This window comes from Salvelinus namaycush, chromosome 6 (assembly GCF_016432855.1).
Source record: "Salvelinus namaycush isolate Seneca chromosome 6, SaNama_1.0, whole genome shotgun sequence".
Taxonomy (NCBI): domain Eukaryota; kingdom Metazoa; phylum Chordata; class Actinopteri; order Salmoniformes; family Salmonidae; genus Salvelinus; species Salvelinus namaycush.
The window spans coordinates 21,713,902-21,737,935 of record NC_052312.1 but is presented as its reverse complement, the minus strand read 5'-3'; the positions used below and the strand labels follow the sequence as shown (position 1 = coordinate 21,737,935).

General features: G+C 46.3%; 1 protein-coding gene across 1 annotated transcript in view; it reads right to left on the bottom strand.

Moving 5' to 3' along the window:
- The window catches only part of arhgef40 (Rho guanine nucleotide exchange factor (GEF) 40), a 33,765-nt gene extending 13,011 nt beyond the window's left edge, over positions 1-20,754 (bottom strand). The window contains exons 1-8 of the mRNA XM_038995285.1: positions 20,743-20,754; positions 20,565-20,672; positions 18,905-19,190; positions 17,292-18,591; positions 7,275-7,531; positions 6,689-6,803; positions 6,286-6,379; positions 945-1,061 (exon numbers count right to left, since the gene is read on the bottom strand). Coding sequence (XP_038851213.1) covers positions 945-1,061; positions 6,286-6,379; positions 6,689-6,803; positions 7,275-7,531; positions 17,292-18,591; positions 18,905-19,190; positions 20,565-20,672; positions 20,743-20,754 — 2,289 coding nt within the window. The remainder of the gene's footprint in view (positions 1-944; positions 1,062-6,285; positions 6,380-6,688; positions 6,804-7,274; positions 7,532-17,291; positions 18,592-18,904; positions 19,191-20,564; positions 20,673-20,742) is intronic.
- Between the last annotated feature and the right edge of the window lie 3,280 nt (positions 20,755-24,034).

Sequence of the window (24,034 nt, the reverse complement as noted above, 5' to 3'; positions counted from 1 at the left end):
GTAACTTTTTGAGCGACCTGACAAAATCACATAGAAATGTGAGTTATAGATCTGTCATTCTCATTGAAAGCAGGTCTAAGAAGCGGTAGATCTGTTCTATGTGTGCTATTTTAATGCTTCCCGTTTTATGCGTCTTTTACTTTCGGTTTTATACACCAGCTTCAAACAACTGCAATTACAATATTTTGGGTTATTGAAAATATATTTCACAGCGGTTTAGATGGTACAATGATTCCCTACACTATACATGGATTGTTTTGTCACGTAAACTGAAATAGGCGAACTATTCGAATTTTAGCAACCAGGAAATGGTGGAGCGATTTCTGCATATTACACCTTTAATATCCACAGAACAGAAATCGTAAACATTTAAAGAAATTACATTGTTTGTGAGTTAACTTTTTCATTCAAATCAAATGCCATGGTGTGTGTGCGCTCGTGCGTCTAGCACTCAGAATGTCAAGTTGAGCACAGAATGCCAAGACTTATATTCATAAAGTGCAGCCTATTCAATTTGAAATATGTGTGAATAGACAAATCAGTCCAGTCTCATTTTCAAAATGCCAGTAGCGGCGTATTGATTTAGCTGCATGTGGAATCTGAATTGATTTGAGAAAGAATAGGCTGCACTTTATGACTATAAGTCTTGACATTCAAAGCGCTAAATTTGACATTCTGAGTGCTAGACATGCTGGGAACAGACTTTTCTCTCTCTCTTTCCCTGCCTTCCCTCTCCCCTCTCCCCTCTTCCCCTCTCTCTCCCTCCCTCCCTCCATCCATCCCTTCCCCTCCCTCCCCATCTCATCCTCTCTCTCTCACTCCCCCCTCTCACCAGTCTGAAGGCCAGCCAATCAGAGCAGCAGTGTTTGTAGTCTCATTCCATCTCTCTCTCCTTCCTCTACCTTAACTCCATTCCTTCCTCCCTCCCTCCCGCCATCTCTCACCAGTCTGAAGGCCAACCAGTCAGAGTGGCAGTGTTTGTAGTCTCCGTCCATCTCCAGGGGCAGCTGCTGCCTGTCTATATACTGCTGAAGGACCCCTGTCCCTCGCACCGTGTGCACCTACACAGGACACAGAGAAAAGAACATCAGATTCTGGGAAGAAAGTGATAAAGGGGTCAGAATCTAGAAGGCTGTTCACACTACTGAGTCAAACTGAGCCAAGCCAAATCAAGCTGTACTGAGCTGGTCTGGTTACGCATTGACCATAGTTGCTGGAACTGTGATGAAAAGGACAATGTGAAAAGAAAATATTTGAGCCAGTCAAGTTTGGGTCGGCAGTGGTTTGAAAAAGGTACAATTCAATAAATATTAGTACTTCATTTTTTTTTTGTGCTTTTTTTTAATGCGTGGTCATTTTTGTTGTTGTTGGGGGGGTTACAGCTACAATATTCACATCAATTTACACAGTTTACACCATATGTACCTGTAGGCTGCCACTCAAGAAAAGAAAAAAAGAAATACATGCAGAGAAATGATTCCATTGATCACACAAGATTTTGTAATTCTAAAATTGGTATGTAAAGAAAAGAGAAACAAAAAGAGATGGGCCTCCACCTCCAACTCCCCATCCCATTCCCCCGCTGCCCAACATGTCTCCGTCCAACCCTCCGCATCTACCCCTTCCCACCCCGCCTAGCAACACAGTATGGTTTAGTCCCCACCCCCCCATACCTCTATCTACCCATCTGCCCCCCACCTCCTCCACCACTTATCTCCTCGAGACATAGAACTTCCCAAGGAGCTTTGGTCTCTGATAAAGCATGTAAGATATGTAATAGACGACGGAGGTTATCTGAGAATAATCTTTTTTTAACAAACTCCGCTTTGGTCCAGATGTACCAATTTGGGTATGTACGTTTCGAGACGGGACGACATCATTTTCTAAAACAGTTTAATATCTGTGTTTATCAAAGATGGAGGAGAGTGGTCGTGAGAGCACTGGGTGACTTCCTTACCTTTTTTAAGAAAATTTGAAATTAGTGCCGTATTTTCAAATGAACCTTTGTGAACAGCTTTGTTAATCATTTCAAGTAACAGTGGATCTAATTGGTTACAAAAATTGTAATAGATCTCAGGAGTTATATCTTTAAAAAAGGACTCAAACTGGCTTGTGTGGGTCGATTACCATGGAAGTAATGGTTGAGTCTAACTCCATGGATGGCAAACTCTCCTCTCTGTCTTATCAATATATTTAGTTACATTTTAACTTGGAAGAGAGTAGTTGCTACCCTGTTCTGAAAAAAGTGTTTGTTGAGAACGCTCTAACGTTGATAACAGCTTTTCCAATTCTGATATATTCTTTAAATGTGATTTATTCTGCCCAGATGCAAATGCATTTGCATTGTTTTTAATAAAACCCTTAATGGCATCCCATAGAATCTGAGGATCATCGACGGAATTTTTGTTAATCATTATAAATTAATTCAATTCCATTTCAAATTGTTCACAGAAAGTAGGATTTTGTAGTAAGCAAACATTAAAGCGCCATCTTGTGTCTCTTTTAGGAGATTCTGACATGTGTATCTGGCAGTAATAAGCATGATGATCAGGCTCATATGTCGTTTTTCTATTTTCTTGATTAAAACCTCTACGGGATCGGTGTCCCTCCACCGGGACGGTTGCGCTAACATGTGCTAATGTGATTAGAAACAAGAAAGTTTCCCAGGACATAGACATGTCTTACATGGGCAGAACGCTTAAATTCTTGTTAATCTAACTGCACTGTCCAATTTACAGTAGCTATTACACGGAAAAAATACCATGTTAATGTTTGAGGAGAGTCCACAACAACAACAAAAAATTATTACGGCAAATGGTTTGATACATTCACTGCTGAAGGTAAATAATGTTAAAGCTAATTTTCCATCATGTATGACCTTCCTGGGAGTGTGTAAACATACAAAAATGATATGGTAATAAAAAATGTATGTTCTCTATAGTTATGTACTTGAAAATGTATCAATTGACCAATTCGGCACATTTGGGCAGACTTGATACAAAATTTTGGATGTATTGCAATGCTTCACTGGATCCGTCTGAAACTTTGCACATACACTGCTGCCATCTATTGGCCAAAATCTAAATTGCGCCTAAACTGCAATATTATTTTATGGCCTTTCTCCTTTCTCTTTCAAAGATGATGGAACAAAAAATAAATTAAAAAACAAGTTTTTTTGTTTGTATTATCTTTTACCAGATCTGATGTGTTATATTCGCCTACATTAATTTCACATTTCCACAAACTTCAACTTGTTTCCTTTCAAATGGTATCAATAATATGCATATCCTTGCTTCAGGTCCTGAGCTACAGGCAGTTAGATTTGGGTATGTCATTTTCGGTGAAAATTGAAAATAAAGGTCTGATAGAGGAGTAAATAATATTACAAAATCGATTTGGAAGAATGTTTTGTGCCTGTTTGAATAGAAAGTGTACTCTTTTGCTTTAGGGTTGAGAGCTAGCCAGGCATCAATGAGGTTGTAATCAGAGTGTCACGTTCGTTGTATGAATCGGACCAAGGTGCAGCGTGGTATGCGTACATTCTTATTTATTTTAACGAATGAACACTGAACAAACTAACAAAATAACAAAACGAACCCTGAAGCTATATGGGTAGTGCAGACAGGCAACTAAACATAGAACAAGAACACCAAAGGGAAAATGGCTACCTAAATATGATCCCCAATCAGAGACAACGATAAACAGCTGCCTCTGATTGGGAACCATATCAGGCCACCATAGACATACAAATCACCTAGACCTACAAAAACCCTAGACATACAAAAAAAACTAGACAATCCAAAAACTAACATACCCACCCTAGTCACACCCTGACCTAACCAAAATATAAAGAAAACAGAGATATCTCAGGTCAGGGCGTGACACAGAGAGTATACTGTATGTTGTACTGCCTGTGGATTGTAGTTGGTCTTATTAGATTTATCCCGCATGTCCAGAATGGCATTCATGTCTGACCCAATAACAAGTTGGAATTCAGTTAATTCGATCAATATGCTGTTCAGAGAATCAAAAAACGTAGGATCATATGATTCTGGAGCATACAGATTAATAAAGGCAATTTTCTTTCCATTATGGATACAGTTAAGGAAAGTGATTCTGTCTTCTTGGTCTTTAAGGATGATGATTTTGAGTTTGTTATGTATCATTATGATTACACCCTTAGTTTTTTGGGGGCTGACGAAATAGCTTCCAGTTTGTACAAATGTGACTCATTTCAGGAAACTAGACATATGTCGCACATCACTACTTCACAGGAGAGGCATTTGAACGTAAACATCAACAGAAATTTGTTCAGGAATATGTAAACTTTCATGTGCCTTAATATCAAACTTGTATTCCATCCATAAATACGAATAAAATTGTTAAATTCCGAGCCTATTTTTTTTTTTATTGGCCTGAATTTAGCAGGCGCTATCGACAGATCATTTGGAAAAAGTGATGGGCTACTTTCTGCACATTCCACGGTCAGTGTGACCCGGAGTGACTTGACACAACGCTTGCCAAACAAGATGTAGCAACAAACAAAACAGAGTTAAATGGTTCCAGTCTGCTGTGAAGTGTTCATCCATGTATATGGGTAAGAGTTTAGCTACATTTTCAGATAAGTTTCTAATTTTGTCAAAAATGTGTTTTTCTCGCAAGTTAAAGCGTACTGTTAATTAGCTAGCAAACGTTAGCTTGCTGGCTCGCTAGCTAACGTTACGTGTATGATCTGTGTAGTAATATTATTTGAATCAGAAACCCATTTGCATTGCTAGTTAGAGCCTAATGTTAGCAAGCTACTGTAACATTGAACCTAGTTTGTAAGCTTTAGCTACCTGCAGATTCATACTACAGCTATGATAATGTTTGTATTGGTAAAAGTATGAGTTGGGATTATACCGGTTCATTGTTTAGCGAGCTAGCTACCTAGCTAGCTACACGTTTAAACAAAAAGACTCCACTTCGGCTGGATTATTACACGACCCATCACATTAGCCAGGTGTGTCTGGGGGTGATTACGGCCATCGATTGTATTTCATGAACATGTGTACATGTCTAGACAATAGTTTCCCATCCACTCAGCTAGATGTGTGTGTGGGGGGGGTTATAGCATTTCCTTCACATGACCCATCAATTTAGACAAGTGTGTCGGGTAAGCATCATCTAATAGTTATAAAATATTTTTATCTGGACACTTTCTGTTTTTGAAAATACTACTATGCAAGTAACCATTTCAGTGTACCGTTTACACCTTCTGTATCCTGTGCATGTGTCAAATAAACTTAGCCCCACCCATCTCTTTAAGGATTAAGGCTTAAGATGGTGTGAACAACGCTGAATGGGTGTAGACAAAGACAAGCTCTCCAGTAGGTGTGCCAAATCATTCAAGGGCCATTTTCTCAGAAGTGGGGTTGCAATTTGATCAACTTTCAAAGCAGAATTACTTTCCAATTGTTCCGCAACTGCAGTCTCTACTTTTATCCAATGTAAAAAAAACACAATTTCAAATGTTGCTACATAAGACCCGAATCGAGGCGGTCCATCACAAAGGTTCCCTATTCTATGTGTGTACTTCTGGTGCAGGTGTGTTTCTTGGAGCATTGCTACTGTATGTCAATACGGTTTCTAGCTAGAATATCAAGACAGCTGAAACACTTGATAGACATATTAAGGCCTTTCAAATTCCACGAGAGGATAGCTGGAGTTGCCATTGTTTTTCGAAAATGTAATTGTTATCTTTCGTGTTGATAAGCCCATGGATGTAAAATAGTTTTATAGTCCACAGCAACAATTGTCACTGAAGGGACGAGTAGGGAGGATGAAGGATAGTCCATTTTATAAAAACACATGACATCATTTTCTATTAAAGTGACACGGGTCAAATGGTGTGATAATCAAATCAAATCAAATTGTATTGGTCACTTCAACTTATTTAGCCAATGTTATTGTGGGTGTAGCGGATTGCTCGTGTTGATGAGACATGAGAGAAGTGTGTGTGTGTGTGTGTGTGTGTGAGAGTGTGTAGTCACCTCTACTCCCTCTAGACTGTGTGTAGATGGCTCCTGGTGCTGCTCCTCCACCAGAATGAGGACAGAGCCAAGACCTCCCGGGACCACAGCCTGGAACGCACGCACGCACACGCACGCACACACACGCACGCACACACAGACGTACAAAACACACATTAGAGACGCCCTCTCAACACAAACACGTGTCTACATATAAACACATACAGTACATGTATAAACACTCTTAGCACTTCAACGTTGAACTCTTTCTCACCTGTAATTGTTTCAGTGCAGCGAGGCAGAGGGCGGAGGGAGGAGATTGTCGACTGTCCACTATTACTGTTAGGCCTCGCTCTTTAGCGGAAGAGCTGATTGAGGGAGAAAGAGATAGAGGGAGGGGGAGAGGTGAAGGCGGAGTAAAATGAAACATCTAACTTCACGTTTCAGTTTCGGTCAAAAACAACTATAAGAACCACTATATAAAGTGTCATAGTTTGTTAGAGTAGCTCAAATCAAAATCAGGTCAAATAAAATTGTATTTGTCACATGCTTTGTAAACCACAAGTGTAGACCAACAGTGAAATACTTGCTTATGTGCCTTTCCCAATAATGCATAAAACATTTTTTAAATAGAATAAATAAACTGTGGACAGTTTGCCATAGTGACAGAGTATTACCGGGTGATCCTGTGATAACAGGCCAAGACACGGCCCATCTCGTCCGCACGGCAACCGTCCTCTGGGAGGTGCGTTTCAGTGACAACCACAGCCCGTCCCAGCCGGTCCACCGTACCTACAGACAGAGAGAGGGTGGGAGGAGGAGGGGGTAGAGAGAGAGAGAGAGAGAGAGGATGAAAGTGGATAATGGCAAGAGTGTTGAAGGGCGGATAAGTATGAATAAAAGGAAAATAAGGGTAAAGGGATGGAAGGATAGTAAATGAGATGGATATAAAAGATGACCCACCTGTCAACATCAGCTTTCCTGATTGGAGGAGTTCTGTGTCCAATTCCCTTAGGAGAGGAGGGGCTTTAGGTGATAGGCCATTTGATCGGTCAGGAGATGTCTCTGCCGCTACCTCCTCTGTAGAGTGGTTAGATAAGGATGTGCCTGATTGGCTAGTAGTTGTGTCAGGTGAGACTTCTGATTGGACAACCTGGTTTTCTGTTGGTAAAAGCAAGAATAGGCATGATAATAATGTCTTCTAGCCATATTCTTTTCATCCAATTGACATAAAAACTTCTCAAAAAGAAGCTAAAATCTAACCTGTATTGCTTTCCCCAATCTCAGCTTTTTCTTGCCCTTCATTGACTGGTGTGAGCTCTTTATCCGTCCCCTCAGGCTGCTGTGTTGCCTCTGATAGGTTGGTTGTAGTGATTGGCAGGTTGGTTGTCGGGGAGATGGCGGGACCACGCTGAGGTGTTTTACTTGGTGGTTTGGAACCGGCCTGGTCTCGAGTCTTCTGGTTGCCACGACCACCACTTTTAGCCTTCCCCTTTCCCCCTCTCCCTTTCCTCTTCCTCCTGAGAGAGAAGATACAGTGATGTCATACAGGGATGTAATACTGAGTGTGAGGTTAGTTGTTATGGTTGAATCCTACAGATGTAGGATCTTAATTTGATCACCCTGTTGCTGGAGAACTTTCCTGCAATGTAAAACTTGTAGTGTAATTGGTTCTAGGTTCTAAAAAAATATAATCCTATTAATTACAATCCACATAATAATTCACATTAATTTAGTAGTGTACAAATTATTATGATATTATAATTATAAATAATTTGTACACTACTAAATGACAGCAAGAAGCCCAAACAGATATAGTTTTTGATAAAAACATCATCATTTTAAACCTTGATTATATTGGGATACGATCACATACGTTTCTCTATTTATGTGTGGGAATACATGAGAACATATTTCCTAAATTAAAATCACTTGAAGCTGATTTCCTGGTGATTTTACAGTATTTTATGTCCAACAATGAAAATCACCTGCATTAGACCGTAAGTGTACTATATCCGTATGTGAAGGAATTGTACCTGCATACAAAACGATATTACATTCAGTGCTTAATTTGAGCCAGATCCTGCCGGAACAGGAACCGGCACCTCTCAAATTTTCACTGTTTCATTCCGGAACCCATTGGCCAGGATGCGGTACCTCTCGTGGTATGAAAAATTATTTTCTCTGTTTGCAATGTAAAAATTGTAATAAAATAAATCAGAGTTCATTCAAGTTGCCTTCTCTGTAATTCTCCTGCTTACTAAAAAACATGTATTTCCTTACAGAATCATAGCCGCAGGAAAGATGTTGGAGGTTTTGCAGCATCCCTGATACATTTAAATAAATAAAAATACACCAGGAGTGTCACGTTCTGACCTTTATTTCCTTTGTTTTGTCTTTATTTAGTATGGTCAGGGTGTGAGTTGGGGTGGGCAGTCTATGTTTGTATTTCTATGTGTTCCTATTTCTGTGTTTGGCCTGATATGGTTCTCAATCAGAGGCAGGTGTTTTGTGTTGTCTCTGATTGGGAACCATATTTAGGTAGCCTGTTTTGTGTTGGGTTTTGGTGGGTGGTTGTCTTCAGTCTTTGTGTGTCTGCACCAGATGGAACTGTTTCGGTTTTCACGTTTTATTGTTTTGTATTTTGGAAGTGTTCAGTTTATTGTCTTTTATTAAACATGATGAACACTAATCACGCTGCGCTTTGGTCCTCTCCTTCTTCCACAGAAGAAAACCGTTACAAGGAGTAGGCCTATAATTTAGCCACAGAGGATCAATAGCATATTTTTTTTTTTATTGCCTATCATTTTTAGATAAAACTATGCTAAATATATTCACGTCACCAAATAAATAATTAAAACACACTGTTTTGCAATGAAGGTCTACAGTAGCCTCAACAGCACTCTCTGGGGTAGCACCATGGTGTAGCCAGAGGACAGCTAGTTTCCGTCCTCCTCTGGGTACATTGACTTCAATACAAAACCTAGGAGGCTCATTGTTCTCGTCCCCTTACATAGACTTACACAGTAATTATGACAACTTCCTGAGGATGTCCTCAAACCTATCAGAGCTCTTGCAGCATTAACTGACATGTTGTCCACAAAATCAAAGGATAAAATAATAAATCTAGTACTGAAAGCATTAGCTACAGCTAGATATCACTGCATCGGATAACAAGTGGTGAGTAGTTGACTTAAAGAGAGAGAAAGACAAAAGTTTAACAGTTTTGAACAAATTCATTTCTTCAAAAATGAAGGAGAAGCAAGAGAGAGAGAGAGAATGCAGCTAGCTAGTTTAGCCTACTCAAACACCCGACACAAACAGAGAATGATGCTATGTTAGCTAGCTGCCTATGGCCAACCAACATTGGAACTCTTCCAAGTCAAGGTAAGTTTTTGGTTTTATTAATTTATTGCCACCGGGGCTCACCGGTGTTACTGCTTGCTGTGCACTGTACTGCATGATTTTAGTGGGGACTAACGGGTTAGCTCTAGGAGCTATGTCGACTATGACGTTAGCTAATATGGTGACAACAAAGTACAGTTGAAGTCGGAAGTTTACATACACTGAGGTTGGAGTCATTAAAACTCGTTTTTCAACCACTCCACAAATTTCTTGTTAACAAACTATAGTTTTGGCATGTCGGTTAGGACATCTACTTTGTGCATGACACAAATCATTTTTCCAACAATTGTTTACAGACAAATTATTTGTCACGACTTCCGAAGTCTGCCCTTCTCCTTGTTCGGGTGGTGTTCGGCGGTCGACGTCACCGGCTTTCTAGTCACCATCGATCCATTTTTCAGTTTTGTCTGTATTATACACACCTGGTTTCAATTCCCCCATCATGTTCCCTATTTAACCCTCTGGCTTTCATTTCTGTTTTGTCCGTGATTGTTTGTGCGTTAGTGGTTGTGATGATTACGTGTGTGTTTGTGATTATTTCCATTTGTGGAACTTTTGCCTATATTTTGAGTAAAACACTGTGGTTTCGCTCAACACCTGTGTCCTTCGCTTGACTCCGATACTTCTCCGCACACAATCCTGACAGAATCACGGACCTTCTTCAAATGGAGTCAGCAGGCGCAGCCAGCCCTTCTCTCCCAGTAGGAGAGCAGTTTCAACAGCACGCGACCATGTTGCATAGTTTAGGGACAGCCATGGATCGCGTGCTGCAAACAATGGACAGATGGGAGAGAGGAGGTCTCCCAGTATATCATACCCCAGCACCTCCACCCGCACCTCTACCTACACCACCGTCCATCCCTCCATCGTACGAACCCAGTGGGATTCGGCTCTCGCTCCCAGGAGCGTATGACGGAACAGCAGCCGGGTGCCAGGGGTTCCTCCTACAGCTGGAGCTCTACCTGGCATCTGTTCATCCGTCCCCTTCGGGACACGAGAAGGTGGGCGCCCTCATCTCCTGTCTGACTGGTAAAGCCCTGGAGTGTGCCAACGCCATCTGGGGAAGAGAAGGTTCTACCCGGGATAACTATGATGACTTCTCTCGCCGCTTCCGGGCAGTCTTTGATCATCCACCTGAAGGGAGAGCGGCGGGAGAGCGATTGTTCCATCTAAGACAGGGGATGAGGAGCGCTCAAGAATTCGCCCTGGACTTCCGTACTCTGGCCGCTGGTGCGGGATGGAATGAGCGGGCCCTGATCGATCATTACAGGTGTAGTCTACGAGAGGACGTTCGTAGGGAGCTAGCCTGCAGGGACACCACTCTCAACCTGGACCAGCTGGTGGATTTATCTATCCGGCTGGATAACCTGTTGGCCTCCCGCGGGCGTCTAGATCGGGGTCCGCCCATTCCATTACCCAGCTCCTTGGATCCAACCCCTATGGAGTTGGGAGGGGCTGATAGGAGGGAGACCGGAGGGGGAACCACTCCATGTACCAACTGTGGACGCAGAGGGCACACTGCTGTCCGGTGCTGGGGTGTTTCTCCTGGAAGTCGAGGTAGCAGGCGGAGCACTGGTGGGTCGTCTCAGGTGAGTAGGCACAGAACTCACCCAGAGCCTTCTGTTGCACTCATGTGGTTACCTATAGAATTTCCTGAGTTTTCCCCGCATCCCTAGCATAAGGCGCTAGTAGATTCAGGCGCAGCTGGGAACTTTATTGACCGCTCTTTGGCTCATAGCTTAGGGATCCCTATTATTCCTGTTGATGTTCCCTTCCCTGTACATGCCTTAGATAGTCGTCCTTTGGGGTCGGGGCTGGTTGGGGAGGTCACAGCGCCCATCGCTATGAGAACGCAGGGGGATCACGAGGAGAGAATTAGTCTCTTCCTGATCGACTCTCCTGCGTTTCCTGTTGTGTTGGGTCTTCCCTGGTTGGCCTCTCATGATCCGATTATTTCGTGGCAACAGAGGGCTCTCAAGGGATGGTCCTGTCAGTGTTCAGGGAGGTGTGTAGGTGTTTCCTTAGGTGCCACTACGGTGGAAAGTCCAAACCAGGTTTCCACCATGCACATTCCTCCCGAATATGCCGATTTGGCACTCGCCTTCTGTAAGAAGAAGGCGACTCAATTACCACCCCATCGACCGGGGGATTGTGCGATAGATCTCTTGGTAGACGCTACACTTCCCAGGAGTCACGTGTATCCTCTGTCACAGGAGGAGACGGTGGCTATGGAGACATATGTCACCGAATCTCTGGGACAGGGATACATTCGGCCTTCCATCTCACCTGTCTCCTCGAGTTTCTTTTTTGTGAAGAAGAAGGATGGAGGTTTGCGCCCGTGTATTGATTATCGCGGATTAAATAAGATCACGGTAAAATACAGTTACCCGCTACCACTTATAGCCAGTATGACCGAGTCATTACACGGGGCGCGCTTCTTCACAAAATTGGACCTCAGGAGCGCTTACAACCTGGTGCGTATCAAGGGGGGAGATGAGTGGAAGACAGCATTTAACACCACTTCTGGGCATTATAAGTACCTCGTCATGCCGTACGGGTTAATGAATGCTCCATCAGTCTTCCAATCCTTTGTGGATGAGATCTTCAGGGACCTGCACGGGCAGGGTGTAGTGGTGTATATAGATGACATTCTAATATACTCCGCTACACGCGCCGAGCATGTGTCCCTAGTGCGCAGGGTGCTTGGTCGACTGTTGGAGCATGACCTGTACGTCAAGGCAGAGAAATGTCTGTTCTTCCAACAGTCCATCTCCTTCCTAGGGTACCGCTTTTCAGCGTCAGGGGTAGAGATGGAGAATGACCGCATTTCAGCCGTGCGTAATTGGCCGACTCCAACCACGGTAAAGGAAGTGCAGCGGTTTTTAGGGTTTGCCAACTACTACCGGAGATTTATCCAGGGTTTTGGTCAGGTAGCAGCTCCCATTACCTCACTGCTGAAGGGAGGACCGGTGCGACTGCAGTGGACAGCTGGGGCGGACAGGGCGTTTGGTCACCTGAAGGCTCTGTTTACCTCAGCTCCCGTGCTGGCTCATCCTGATCCTTCCTTAGCATTCATAGTTGAGGTGGACGTGTCCGAGGCAGGGATAGGGGCTGTGCTGTCTCAGCGCTCGGGTACGCCACTAAAGCTCCGCCCCTGTGCATTCTTTTCGAAGAAGCTCAGCCCGGCGGAGCGAAACTATGATGTGGGGGACCGGGAGTTGCTGGCTGTTGTCATGGCTCTGAAAGCGTGGAGACATTGGCTTGAGGGGGCTAGACACCCTTTTCTCATTTGGACTGACCACCGCAATCTGGAGTACATCCGGGCGGCGAGGAGAATGAACCCTCACCAGGCAAGGTGGGCCATGTTTTTCACCCGTTTTGATTTCACCCTTTCCTACAAACCAGGTTCCCAGAACGTTAAGCCAGACGCACTGTCCCGGCTGTATGATACAGAGGAGAGGTCCTCAGATCCCACTCCCATAATTCCAGCCTCTCGCCTGGTGGCACCGGTGGTATGGGAGGTGGACGCGGACATCGAACGGGCGTCACGTTCAGAGCCCATTCCAACTGACTGTCCAGCTGGGCGTATGTACGTTCCGTTTGATGTCCGCGATCGTTTGATCTGTTGGGCTCATACGTCACCCTCCTCTGGTCATCCTGGTATCGGTCGGACGGTGCGCTGCCTTGCTGGGAAGTACTGGTGGCCCACTTTAGCTAAGGACGTGCGGGTTTATGTTTCCTCCTGTTCGGTATGTGCACAGTGCAAGGCACCTAGACATCTGCCCAGAGGGAAATTACAACCCCTTCCCGTTCCACAGCGACCGTGGTCACACCTATCGGTCGATTTTGTGACGGATCTTCCCCCGTCGCAGGGTAACACCACGATCCTGGTCGTTGTGGATCGGTTTTCTAAGTCCTGCCGTCTCCTTCCTTTGCCCGGTCTCCCTACGGCTCTACAAACTGCGGAGGCTCTGTTCACCCACGTATTCCGGCACTACGGGGTGCCTGAGGATATAGTTTCTGATCGGGGTCCCCAATTTACGTCTAGAGTCTGGAGGGCGTTTATGGAACGCCTGGGGATCTCGGTCAGCCTTACCTCAGGTTTCCACCCCGAGAGCAACGGGCAGGTGGAAAGAGTCAACCAGGATGTGGGTAGGTTTCTGAGGTCCTATTGCCAGGACCGGCCGGGGGAGTGGGCAGCTTACATCCCTCCCTCCGCCACTCCTCTACCAACCTATCACCGTTTCAGTGTGTGCTAGGTTACCAGCCGGTCCTGGCACCATGGCATCAGAGCCAGATTGAGGCTCCTGCGGTGGATGAATGGTTTCGGCACTCAGAGGAGACTTGGAACGCTGCCCATGTGCGGTTACAACGGGCCATCAGGAGACAAAAGGCGAGTGCCGACCGCCACCGCAGTGAGGCCCCGGGGATCGGGTCTGGCTCTCGACCCGAAACCTACCCCTTCACCTGCCCTGCCGGAAGCTGGGTCCGCGGTTTGTGGGGCCATTTAAAGTCCTGAGGAGACTGAACGAGGTTTGTTATAGGTTACAACTCCCCCCTGATTACCGTATTAATCCCTCGTTCCATGTGTCTCTCCTCAGGCCGGTGGTGGCTGGTCCGCTCCAGCAGTCTGAGGTGCGGGAGGTCCCTCCGCCCCCTCTTGACATCGAAGGGGTCCCGGCGTATATCGTAAGGGCCATCATGGATTCTAGACGTCGGGCGAGGGGCCTTCAGTACCTCGTGGAGTGGGAGGGGTACGGTCCGGAGGAGAGATGCTGGGTACCGGTGGAGGACATTCTAGATCCGTCCATGTTACAAGAGTTTCACCGTCTCCACCCGGATCGCCCTGCACCTCGCCCTCCGGGTCGTCCCCGAGGCCGGTGTCGTCGCGCTGCTGGAGCCGCGCGTCAGGGGAGGGGTACTGTCACGACTTCCGCCGAAGTCGGCCCTTCTCCTTGTTCGGGTGGTGTTCGGCGGTCGACGTCACCGGCTTTCTAGTCACCATCAATCCATTTTTCAGTTTCGTTTTGTTTTGTCTGTATTATACACACCTGGTTTCAATTCCCCCATCATGTTCCCTATTTAACCCTCTGGCTTTCATTTCTGTTTTGTCCGTGATTGTTTGTGCGTTAGTGGTTGTGATGATTACGTGTGTGTTTGTGATTATTTCCATTTGTGGAACTTTTGCCTATATTTTGAGTAAAACACTGTGGTTTCGCTCAACACCTGTGTCCTGCGCTTGACTCCGATACTTCTCCGCACACAATCCTGACATTATTTCACTTATAATTTACTGTATCACAATTCCAGTGGGTCAGAAGTTTACATACACTAAGTTGACTGTGCCGTTAAACAACTTGGAAAATTCCAGAAAATGATGTCATGGCTTTAGAAGCTTCTAATAGGCTAATTTACATAATTTGAGTCAATTGGAGGTGTACCTGTGGATGTACTTCAAGACCTACCTTCAAACTCAGTGCCTCTTTGCTTGACATCATGGGAAAATCAAAAGAAATCAGCGAAGACCTCAGGAAAAAAAGTGTAGACCTCCACAAGTCTGGTTCACCCTTGGGAGCAATTTCCAAACGCCTGAAGGTACCACATTCATCTGTACAAACAATAGTACGCAAGTATAAACACCATGGGACCACGCAGCCGTATACCGCTCAGGAAGGAGACGCGTTCTGTCTCCTAGAGATGAACGTACTTTGGTGCGAAAAGTGCAATCAATCCCAGAACAACAGCAAAGGACCTTGTGAAGATGCTGGAGGAAACAGGTACAAAAGTATCTATATCCACAGTAAAACAAGTCCTATATCGACATAACCTGAAAGACCGCTCAGCAAGGAAGAAGCCACTGCTCTAAAACCGCCATAAAAAAGCCAGACTACAGTTTGCAACTGCACATGGGGACAAAGATCATACTTCTTGGAGAAATGTCCTCTGGTCTGATGAAACAAAAATAGAACTGTTTGGCCAGAATGACCATCGTTATGTTTGGAGGAAAAAGGGGGAGGCTTGCAAGCCGAAGAACACCATCCAAACCGTGAAGCACGGGGGTGGCAGCATCATGTTGTGGGGGTGCTTTGCTGCAGGAGGGACTGGTGCACTTCACAAAATAGATGGCATCATGAGGAACGAAAATGATGTGGATAAATTGAAGCAACATCTCAAGACATCAGTCAGGAAGTTAAAGCTTGGTCGCAAATGGGTCTTCCAAATGGACAATGACCCCAAGCATACTTCCAAAGTTGTGTCAAAATGGCTTAATTAAGGACAACAAAGTCAAGGTATTGGAGTGGCCATCACAAAGCCCTGACCTAAATCCTATAGAAAATGTGTGGGCAGAACTGAAAAAGCATGTGCGAGCAAGGAGGCCTACAAAGCTGACTCAGTTACACCAGCTCTGTCAGGAGGAATGGGCCAAAATTCACCCAACTTATTGTGGGAAACTTGTGGAAGGCTACCCGAAACGTTTGACCAAAGTTAAACAATTTAAAGGCAATGCTACCAAATACTAATTGATTGTATGTAAACTTCTGACCCACTGGGAATGTGATGAAAGAAATAAAAGCTGAAATAAACAATTCTTTCTACTATTTTTCTGACATTTCACATTCTTAAAATACAGTGGTGATCCTAACTGACCTAAAACAGGGGATTTTTACGAGGATTAAATGTCAGGAATTGTGAAAAACTGAGTTTAAATGTATTTGGCTAAGGTGTATGTAAACTTCTGACTTCAATTGTAGGCTGTGTGTAGCGGATTGGCGGTTATGATACGAAACTTGGAAAAGTTTTTCGCCTGGTCACAGACAGTTGTTGTGACAGCACTGAAGTCCACAAGTGAAGGGAAAAGGTGAGAGGAGGAGAGTGCGTAGATGCGAGAAGGAATTATACAACAAGCAAAGTGATCATGATGTTTGTATGTGGCTGCTATGAAAGGGAACTGTGTATTCATTCCGCTGACTCTGTTGAAAAATGTTTCTCAAATGGAAGCAAACTGAATGAAACGGGATAAACATACCTGAATTTGTCCAATAGAAACTCTGGACTGGACTAATGATTACGCTCTAGATCAGCTAGATGCAGGCAAGAGTGTGCAAGACAGTATCTGTCACCTTGATTACTCACATTTTTCTTTCGACCTATGTTGTAAACTTTCATTCTCAAGCTAGGTTGTAGCAACATCATGATGGGCATAGGAAATGTAGTAGGCTAAACTGGGAGAATGGAATATGAATGACAGTCATCCAATATGCTGTAATAGAAATAGGGCCATGCACATTAAAACTGATGGCCACTGTTCTGTAGGGTACCAAATATGTTATTCATTTCCAAATAGACCTATTGAGCGAACAGCATTGTTTTACAAAGTAAAACACGCAGGTGAGTGAGCTGCGTATCAGTGGGTGAGTCAGTGAAACTGGAAAACCTTATTAGGACTATCATTTCCTCGTCATATTGTACAATATGTTAATCCACACACCTAGGCCTAGACTATTGAATGGTTTGAAGACAAGGTCGTTTTTAAACGATCTCAGATTCTCAGTTTGTCAGTGTCAAAGTAGCCTGTCATTTTGATCGTTTGCGAGGTATTAAAAAAGATTTGGATAATGTCGCCAGTCATCTAAAATGGGCCACATTTTCCCACGTTTGCAACTTCTGCAAGCGCCTCTACTGCTCTCTGCCAGCACGCAAAAGCAATGATAATGCATGCAATGCTTTATTATTGCATTATTATAAAGATTATCTTTTTTTCAAGTGTTACGGTATCTCAGAGCACCCCAGGTCACCCCCCCCCTCGGCTCACTTTTTGTTCCGACTTCTCCCAATTTACAAACTAAGCATCTTTATAAGAAGTTATGAAGTTACCTGGGTGCCCTGAATCCTCCCGTTTTTACTTCCTTTCCTCTAGGACACACTCCTATCTCCCCCGTCTTTCCTTCATCCCTCTCTTCTGATGTTGTTGCTCCCTTTGGGTCAGCGTCAGTACCGGGCCGAGAGAGAGAACGTTCCGTCTCTCTGTGTTCTGTCGAGTCTGCTGTTTTGTCTGGTACACAAGAGTCACTAGTGGAATGTCTTCCTTTCTGGGTTTCAGATCCATCTGCCAATGGGCTGTCCACATTCTCCCCATTTCCTGGAATATCAATCAATGTCCTCGCCGCATTCTCCCCACTTCCTCGTGTGTCTGTAGTGGGCATAGTGTCTCTGTCTCCACTCAGTGGCTTATCAACATCCTCAAACACAGATTCAGAGCGAGAGCTTTGATCCGATTGGCCCTCTACAACGTGCGCTGCTTTGGGATTTGCTGTCTCGGTCGCTACCAAACTGTTACTTCCTTGGCTGCCCCTGCATGGTTGTGTAACGTTACACCCACTGCCCTCCCTCTCCCTGCCCACCCCGGGCCTCCTCTCCTTGGACGGACCATCAAAATACAGCCCCTGGCTTCCTAGGCCTTCTGGGTCTTTTCCGAGGGCCTGTTTCTCCCCTTCGTCAGAGTTCTGAAGCGAGGAGGGGTACGACTCAGACCGTCTCGCTCGGCCTAGATCGATGACTCTAGGCAGGGGGCGGGGGGGTAACCAGTCCCCCCGGGGGGTCACAGAGTCCCTCTTACCCCCCAGGACGCCCCTACTGCCCCCGGCTGCGTCCAGTCTCCCGTACCCCCAGGCCTTCCCTCTGCGGAGCTTGATAGCCTTGCTCCTCCTACACAGCGGCAGGGTCTTGGTCTTACAGATACCATGCATCTCCAGGTACCTCTGCCTGGGGTCCGCGCCGCCGTCCGGACCCCCCCTGGGCTCCAGGAGTTCCACGTAGTCCCCATCACCATCCATTTGGTGATGCCTCGTCGTCCTCCCTAACCCGTCCTCGCTGCACCGTCGGCGGGGTAGAACGGCCTCTGCATCTACACTGTCTGGAGGTAGGTCATCGTCTTCTTCGTCCCAGGAACAGGAGTCTGGTTCTCCAGAGGAGGAGCCCCCCCAGCCACCCAGGCCGAGGCCCACCACCGGGGTGAGGTCGGTGGTGTGGTCGGAGACGGAGGTTGGGTGGTCAGCCATGGTAGTCAGGTCGTCCGATGGGTTATGGATGAACTTGGGGTAGACCACCTCCTCCCACGGTAGGCGGATCACCCCGTCACACGTACTGACCAGACACGTATCTAACCCTCCACCTCCTGAGAAAGAGAGAGAGGGAGGAATGAGAGGAAGGGAGGCGGGAAGGAGAAATAGGGGAAAGATAGGGGAAAGGAGTGAGAGAAAGGGAGCGACGGAGAGAGGGAGGGGGAAGAGAGGGGGAGAGGGAGAGATGGAGAGAGAGGAAAGGGACAGACAGAGAAATGAATGTCACACAACTCTTTTTGCTTATCTCTCCTCCATCTTTCTACACTTAAATCTATTAGTTCTCTCATACACTCTCTTACGTCAACCCCTTTCTCCTTTCCCACACTCCCTTGTTTCCTCCCTCCCTTCCTTCCCTGCATCTCTCACCTTCTCTTTTGTAGCCCCTCTCCTTGTTGACACTGTGCAGCCACTCTGTGGTGAACACCAGGGGGTGCTGTGACTCGGGCACCAGGACCTCCTGGACGTTGCGGCCCCCAGGGGCCAAACACTTGAGGGCCAGGCGGGGGCAGCGTGTGGAGAAGGGAACCACCTGCAAGTAGAAGTCGGTACTGCGCAGCAGCCTCCAGTCCAGAGTAGAGAGCTGGACCACAACCTTCTCTCCGAGGCAGAGGGGCCAACCGGAGTGGAGGAACAGACAGCCCAGATACTGAGACTGGGAGAGAGAGAGGGAGAGGGAGAGAGAGAGAGGGGGGGGGGGGGGGAGAGACAGAGAGAGAGAGCGAGAGAGAGAATGAGTCAGTAACATATTGATGTATAGTCAGAATATCTGGAATGAGAACTTAAACAGGGCAGACACTGACCAGCAACCAAGACCGAGACGGGAACAGAGCAAAACAGAGTCCCAGTCAAACAGGCATGAGAGAGTCAGAGACGAGTCACATCACAGAGATTCCGAGAGAGAGCCAAAGAACTACTATGGAATACCTAAAGAAACCAGTACGGCCTCCCACGAGAGTGTCAATACCCCATAAACTGCACCACAACAGATGTAAATCTATTCTGTACCTACCGACCTTATTCTCTGCTCTTCCTTCCCTTGCTCTGAGTGTGTCATGCTGTGAGCACTAAACTCTGTTAGAATCCCTTGGCTGTTCTCATTCCCCAATTAGCCAATGACATGTGCCCTCTCCCTCCCCCTCTGCTTCGATTCAGCCAACGTTCCCCGACTCACGAGACCATTATCAAATTATATTCCTGGCCCTGCTGCCCCCTCTTTCTGCATCTCTCTCACTCTCACTCTATTTCATACTCTCTCCCGTTCGGTCCTATTCTGTTCATTGACATTGGAAACTCTTATTCTCAACATAGACCACCACATCTCCCCAACCCCCATACATAACATAACTTCTGCATTCCTCTTGTTTTGAGTATCAATCCCTCACTCATGTTTTTCTGTCTCTCTATCTACCCCCCTCACCCACACACACTCTCTCCTCCTCTTTCTCCTTCAATGTACCCCAGTGTTCTGCCCCACTCTCCTTCCCCCCATTTCTCAATCAGTTCTCTCTAGTCGACAACCCACACACACGCTCGTTCGCACACACACACACATGTTCCCACAGTGAAATGACTGCCCCCCTGTCCATTCTCTCCCTCACTCCCCCACACCCTGGGCCGGCACCCAACCCCCATCTCTCTCTTTCTCCTCCTCCTCCCCCTCCCTCTTCTCCTCCCTCTCTTCCAGTGCACAGCAGTCACATATGGAAAGAATTATTACCATGACTCATGCTCCTACTCCCGTCCCAGGCTGCTTCACCGAGCGACAATGAAAACAGAGACCACTTTGAGTGTGTGTGTGAAAATCACAATGTGGGAGAATGTTCCCCAATGTGTGTGTGAAAGAAAGAATGTGTCCAGGTCTGTTTATTTGTGTATTTGTGAGAGAGGGAGTTACGGAGACTAAAGTGGGCGACAATGGGTAGGCGTGCATGTGTGTGTATGTTTACATGGTTACAATTACAGTATATGTTGTTACGTTGTTGGGAGTGGCGCGCGAGCACGCGCTTGTGTGTGTGTGTGTACTCACACAGGCATGCTGCTGTAGTTTGTGAAGAAGATGTTTTGCTGGGATGAAGTAGTCCAGCAGGTACCTCAGACTGTCATGCTGATAAGTCGACTCCAACACAGAGAAAACCTGCACAGATGGGCAAACACACACACACACACACACACACACACACACACACACACACACACACACACACGTAAGCACACATGTATAAGCAAACAATATGTGTGTGTGTGTGTGTGTGTGTGTGTGTGTGTGTGTGTGTGTGTGTGTGTGTGTGTGTGTGTGTGTGTGTGTGTGTGTGTGTGTGTGTGTGTGTGTTTACCTGAGAGAGGAGAGGCGGGGCTGTGCTCTCGAAGGGGGGGTAAAGGGACGAGAGAGCCCCCTGCACACAATCTTCCACTGCCTCTGAGCCCTGAGAGAGAGGGAGGGAGAGAGAGAGAGAGAGAGAGAGAGAGAGAGAGAGAGAGAGAGAGAGAGAGAGAGAGAGAGAGAGAGAGAGAGAGAGAGAGAGAGAGAGAGAGATGTAAAGAGTTAATCCATAACCGGACATTGAAAGGCTGCTGCTATGTCTGTGTTTGTGTTAAACAGCTGGCTTGTCCCACTCGCAAAGGCACACTCACACACACACACACACACACACACACACGCACACGCACACACACAACTTCCTGTTGCATGGTCTGGGGAGTGTCAGACAATTCCTGGAGTTCCAGTGAACGCTAGAGCTGAGCCCAAAATGGCACCCTATTCCCTATATATTCCCTATAGTGTACTATATATTCCCTATAGTGTACTACCTATTCCCTATAGTGTATTACAGTACCAGTCAAAAGTTTGGACACACCTACTCATTCCAGGGTTTTTCTTTATTTTTACTATTTTCTACATTGAAGAATAATAGTGAAGACATCAAAACTATGAAATAACACATATGGAATCATGTAGTAACCAAAAAAGAGTTAAACAAATCAAAATATATTTTATATTTGAGATTCTTCAAAGTAGCCACCCTTTGCCTTGATGACAAGTTTGCACACTCGTGGCATTCTCTCAACCAGCTTCATGAGGTAGTCACCTGGAATGCATTTCAATTAACTGGTGTGCCTTGTTAAAAGTTAGAAGTTCATATTATAGCAAGAGCAGCTAAAATAAGCAAAGAGAAACGACAGTCCATCATTACTTTAAGACATGAAGGTCAGTCAATCAGGAACATTTCAATAACTTTGAAAGTATCTTCAAGTGCAGTATCTTCAAAAACATCAAGCGCTATGATGAATCTGGCTCTCATTCAGACTGCCACAGGAAAGGATGACCCAGAGTTACCTCTGCTGCAGAGGATAAGTTCATTAGAGTTACCGACTCAGAAATTGCAGCCCAAATAAATGCTTCAAAAGAGTTCAAGTAACAGACACATCTCAACGTCAACTGTTCAGAGGAGACTGCGTGAATCAGGTCTTCATGGTCAAACTTCTGCAAAGAAACCACTACTAAAGGACACCGATAATAAGAAGAGACTTGCTTGTGCCAAGAAACACGAGCAATGGACATTAGACCGGTGGAAATCTGTCCTTTGGTCTGATGAGTCCAAATTTGAGATAATTAGTTCCAACCGCCGTGTCTTTGTGAGACGCAGAGTAGGTGAACAGATGATCTCTGCATGTGTGGTTCCCACCGTGAAGTATGGAGGAGGAGGTGTGATGGTGCTTTGCTCGTGACACTGTCTGTGATTTATTTAGAATTCAAGGCACACTTAACCAGCATGGCTACCACAGCATTTTGCAGTGACACGCCATCCCATCTGGATTGCGCTTAGTGGGACCATCATTTGTTTTTCAACAAGACAATGACCCAACACACCTCCAGGCTGTGTAAGGGCTATTTGACCAAGAAGGAGAGTGATGGAGTGCTGCATCAGATAACCTGGCCTCCACAATCACCCGACTTCCACCCAATTAAGATGGGTTGGGATGGGTTGGACCGCAGAGTGAAAGAAAAGCAGCCAACAAGTGCTCAGCATATGTGGGCACTCCTTCACGACTGTTGGAAAAGCATTCCAGGTGAAGCTGGTTGAGAGAATGCCAAGAGTGTGGGGGTGGCTACTTTGAAGAATCTAAAATATGAAATATATTTTGATTTGTTTAACACTTGTTTGGTTACTACATGATTCCATATGTGTTATTTAATAGTTTTGATGTCGTCACTATTATTTTACAATGTAGAAAATAGTACAAATAAAGAAAACCCTTGAATGAGTAGGTGTGTCCAAACTTTTGACTGGTACTGTATATAGTGCACAGATTGGGCTCCCACTCCTATTCGCTAACTCAGTCTTGCTCATTCTCTCTCACACACACACACGCACGCGCACACGCACTTGAACGGGCACATTCACACACTCATCCACGTATACACGCACATGCACACAGAGGCACATGCACACACACACACGATAGGTCTGCCAGAGCGGTGGAGGGTGACAGAGTAGAGAGCTAGCAGCACACTGTTTATTTTTATACAGGACTGTCGGCATGGCAACCCATAACCTTTTTTTCTCTCTTCCTCCCTACCTCCCTCCCTCTCTCCATGTTTCCTCTTGTACCGCTCTCCTTTCATCATTTTCCCTCCTTTCTCCATACTCTCTCAATTCCTCTCTCCTACTTTCTTTCTTTCTCCCTCTCTCATAATATCTCAGTCATCTGACAATAATTATAGTGAGATCCCCCCCTCACAGAAAGCATATTGTGCAGAGCTTCTAAAAAAAATACTGATTTTGATGGGTAAAGAAAGACAGGGGAATAAAGAGAGAAAGAAAGGAGGAATGGTCAAACAAGCGTGCGGAAAAAGAAAAGGACGGCTGGGGAGAGAGGGCCGGGAGGGGGGTTTCTGGGAGAGAGAGAGGGCCGGGAGGGGGGTTTCTGGGAGGGAGAGAGGGCCGGGAGGGGGGTTTCTGGGAGGGAGAGAGGGCCGGGAGGGGGGTTTCTGGGAGAGAGAGAGGGCCGGGAGGGGGGTTTCTGGGAGAGAGAGAGGGCCGGGAGGGGGGTTTCTGGGAGAGAGAGAGGGCCGGGAGGGGGGTTTCTGGGAGAGAGAGAGGGCCGGGAGGGGGGTTTCTGGGAGGGAGAGAGGGCCGGGAGGGGGGTTTCTGGGAGAGAGAGAGGGCCGGGAGGGGGGTTTCTGGGAGAGAGAGAGGGCCGGGAGGGGGGTTTCTGGGAGAGAGAGAGGGCCGGGAGGGGGGTTTCTGGGAGAGAGAGAGGGCCGGGAGGGGGGTTTCTGGGAGAGAGAGAGGGCCGGGAGGGGGGTTTCTGGGAGAGAGAGAGGGCCGGGAGGGGGGTTTCTGGGAGAGAGAGAGGGCCGGGAGGGGGGTTTCTGGGAGGGAGAGAGGGCCGGGAGGGGGGTTTCTGGGAGAGAGAGAGGGCCGGGAGGGGGGTTTCTGGGAGGGAGAGAGGGCCGGGAGGGGGGTTTCTGGGAGGGAGAGAGGGCCGGGAGGG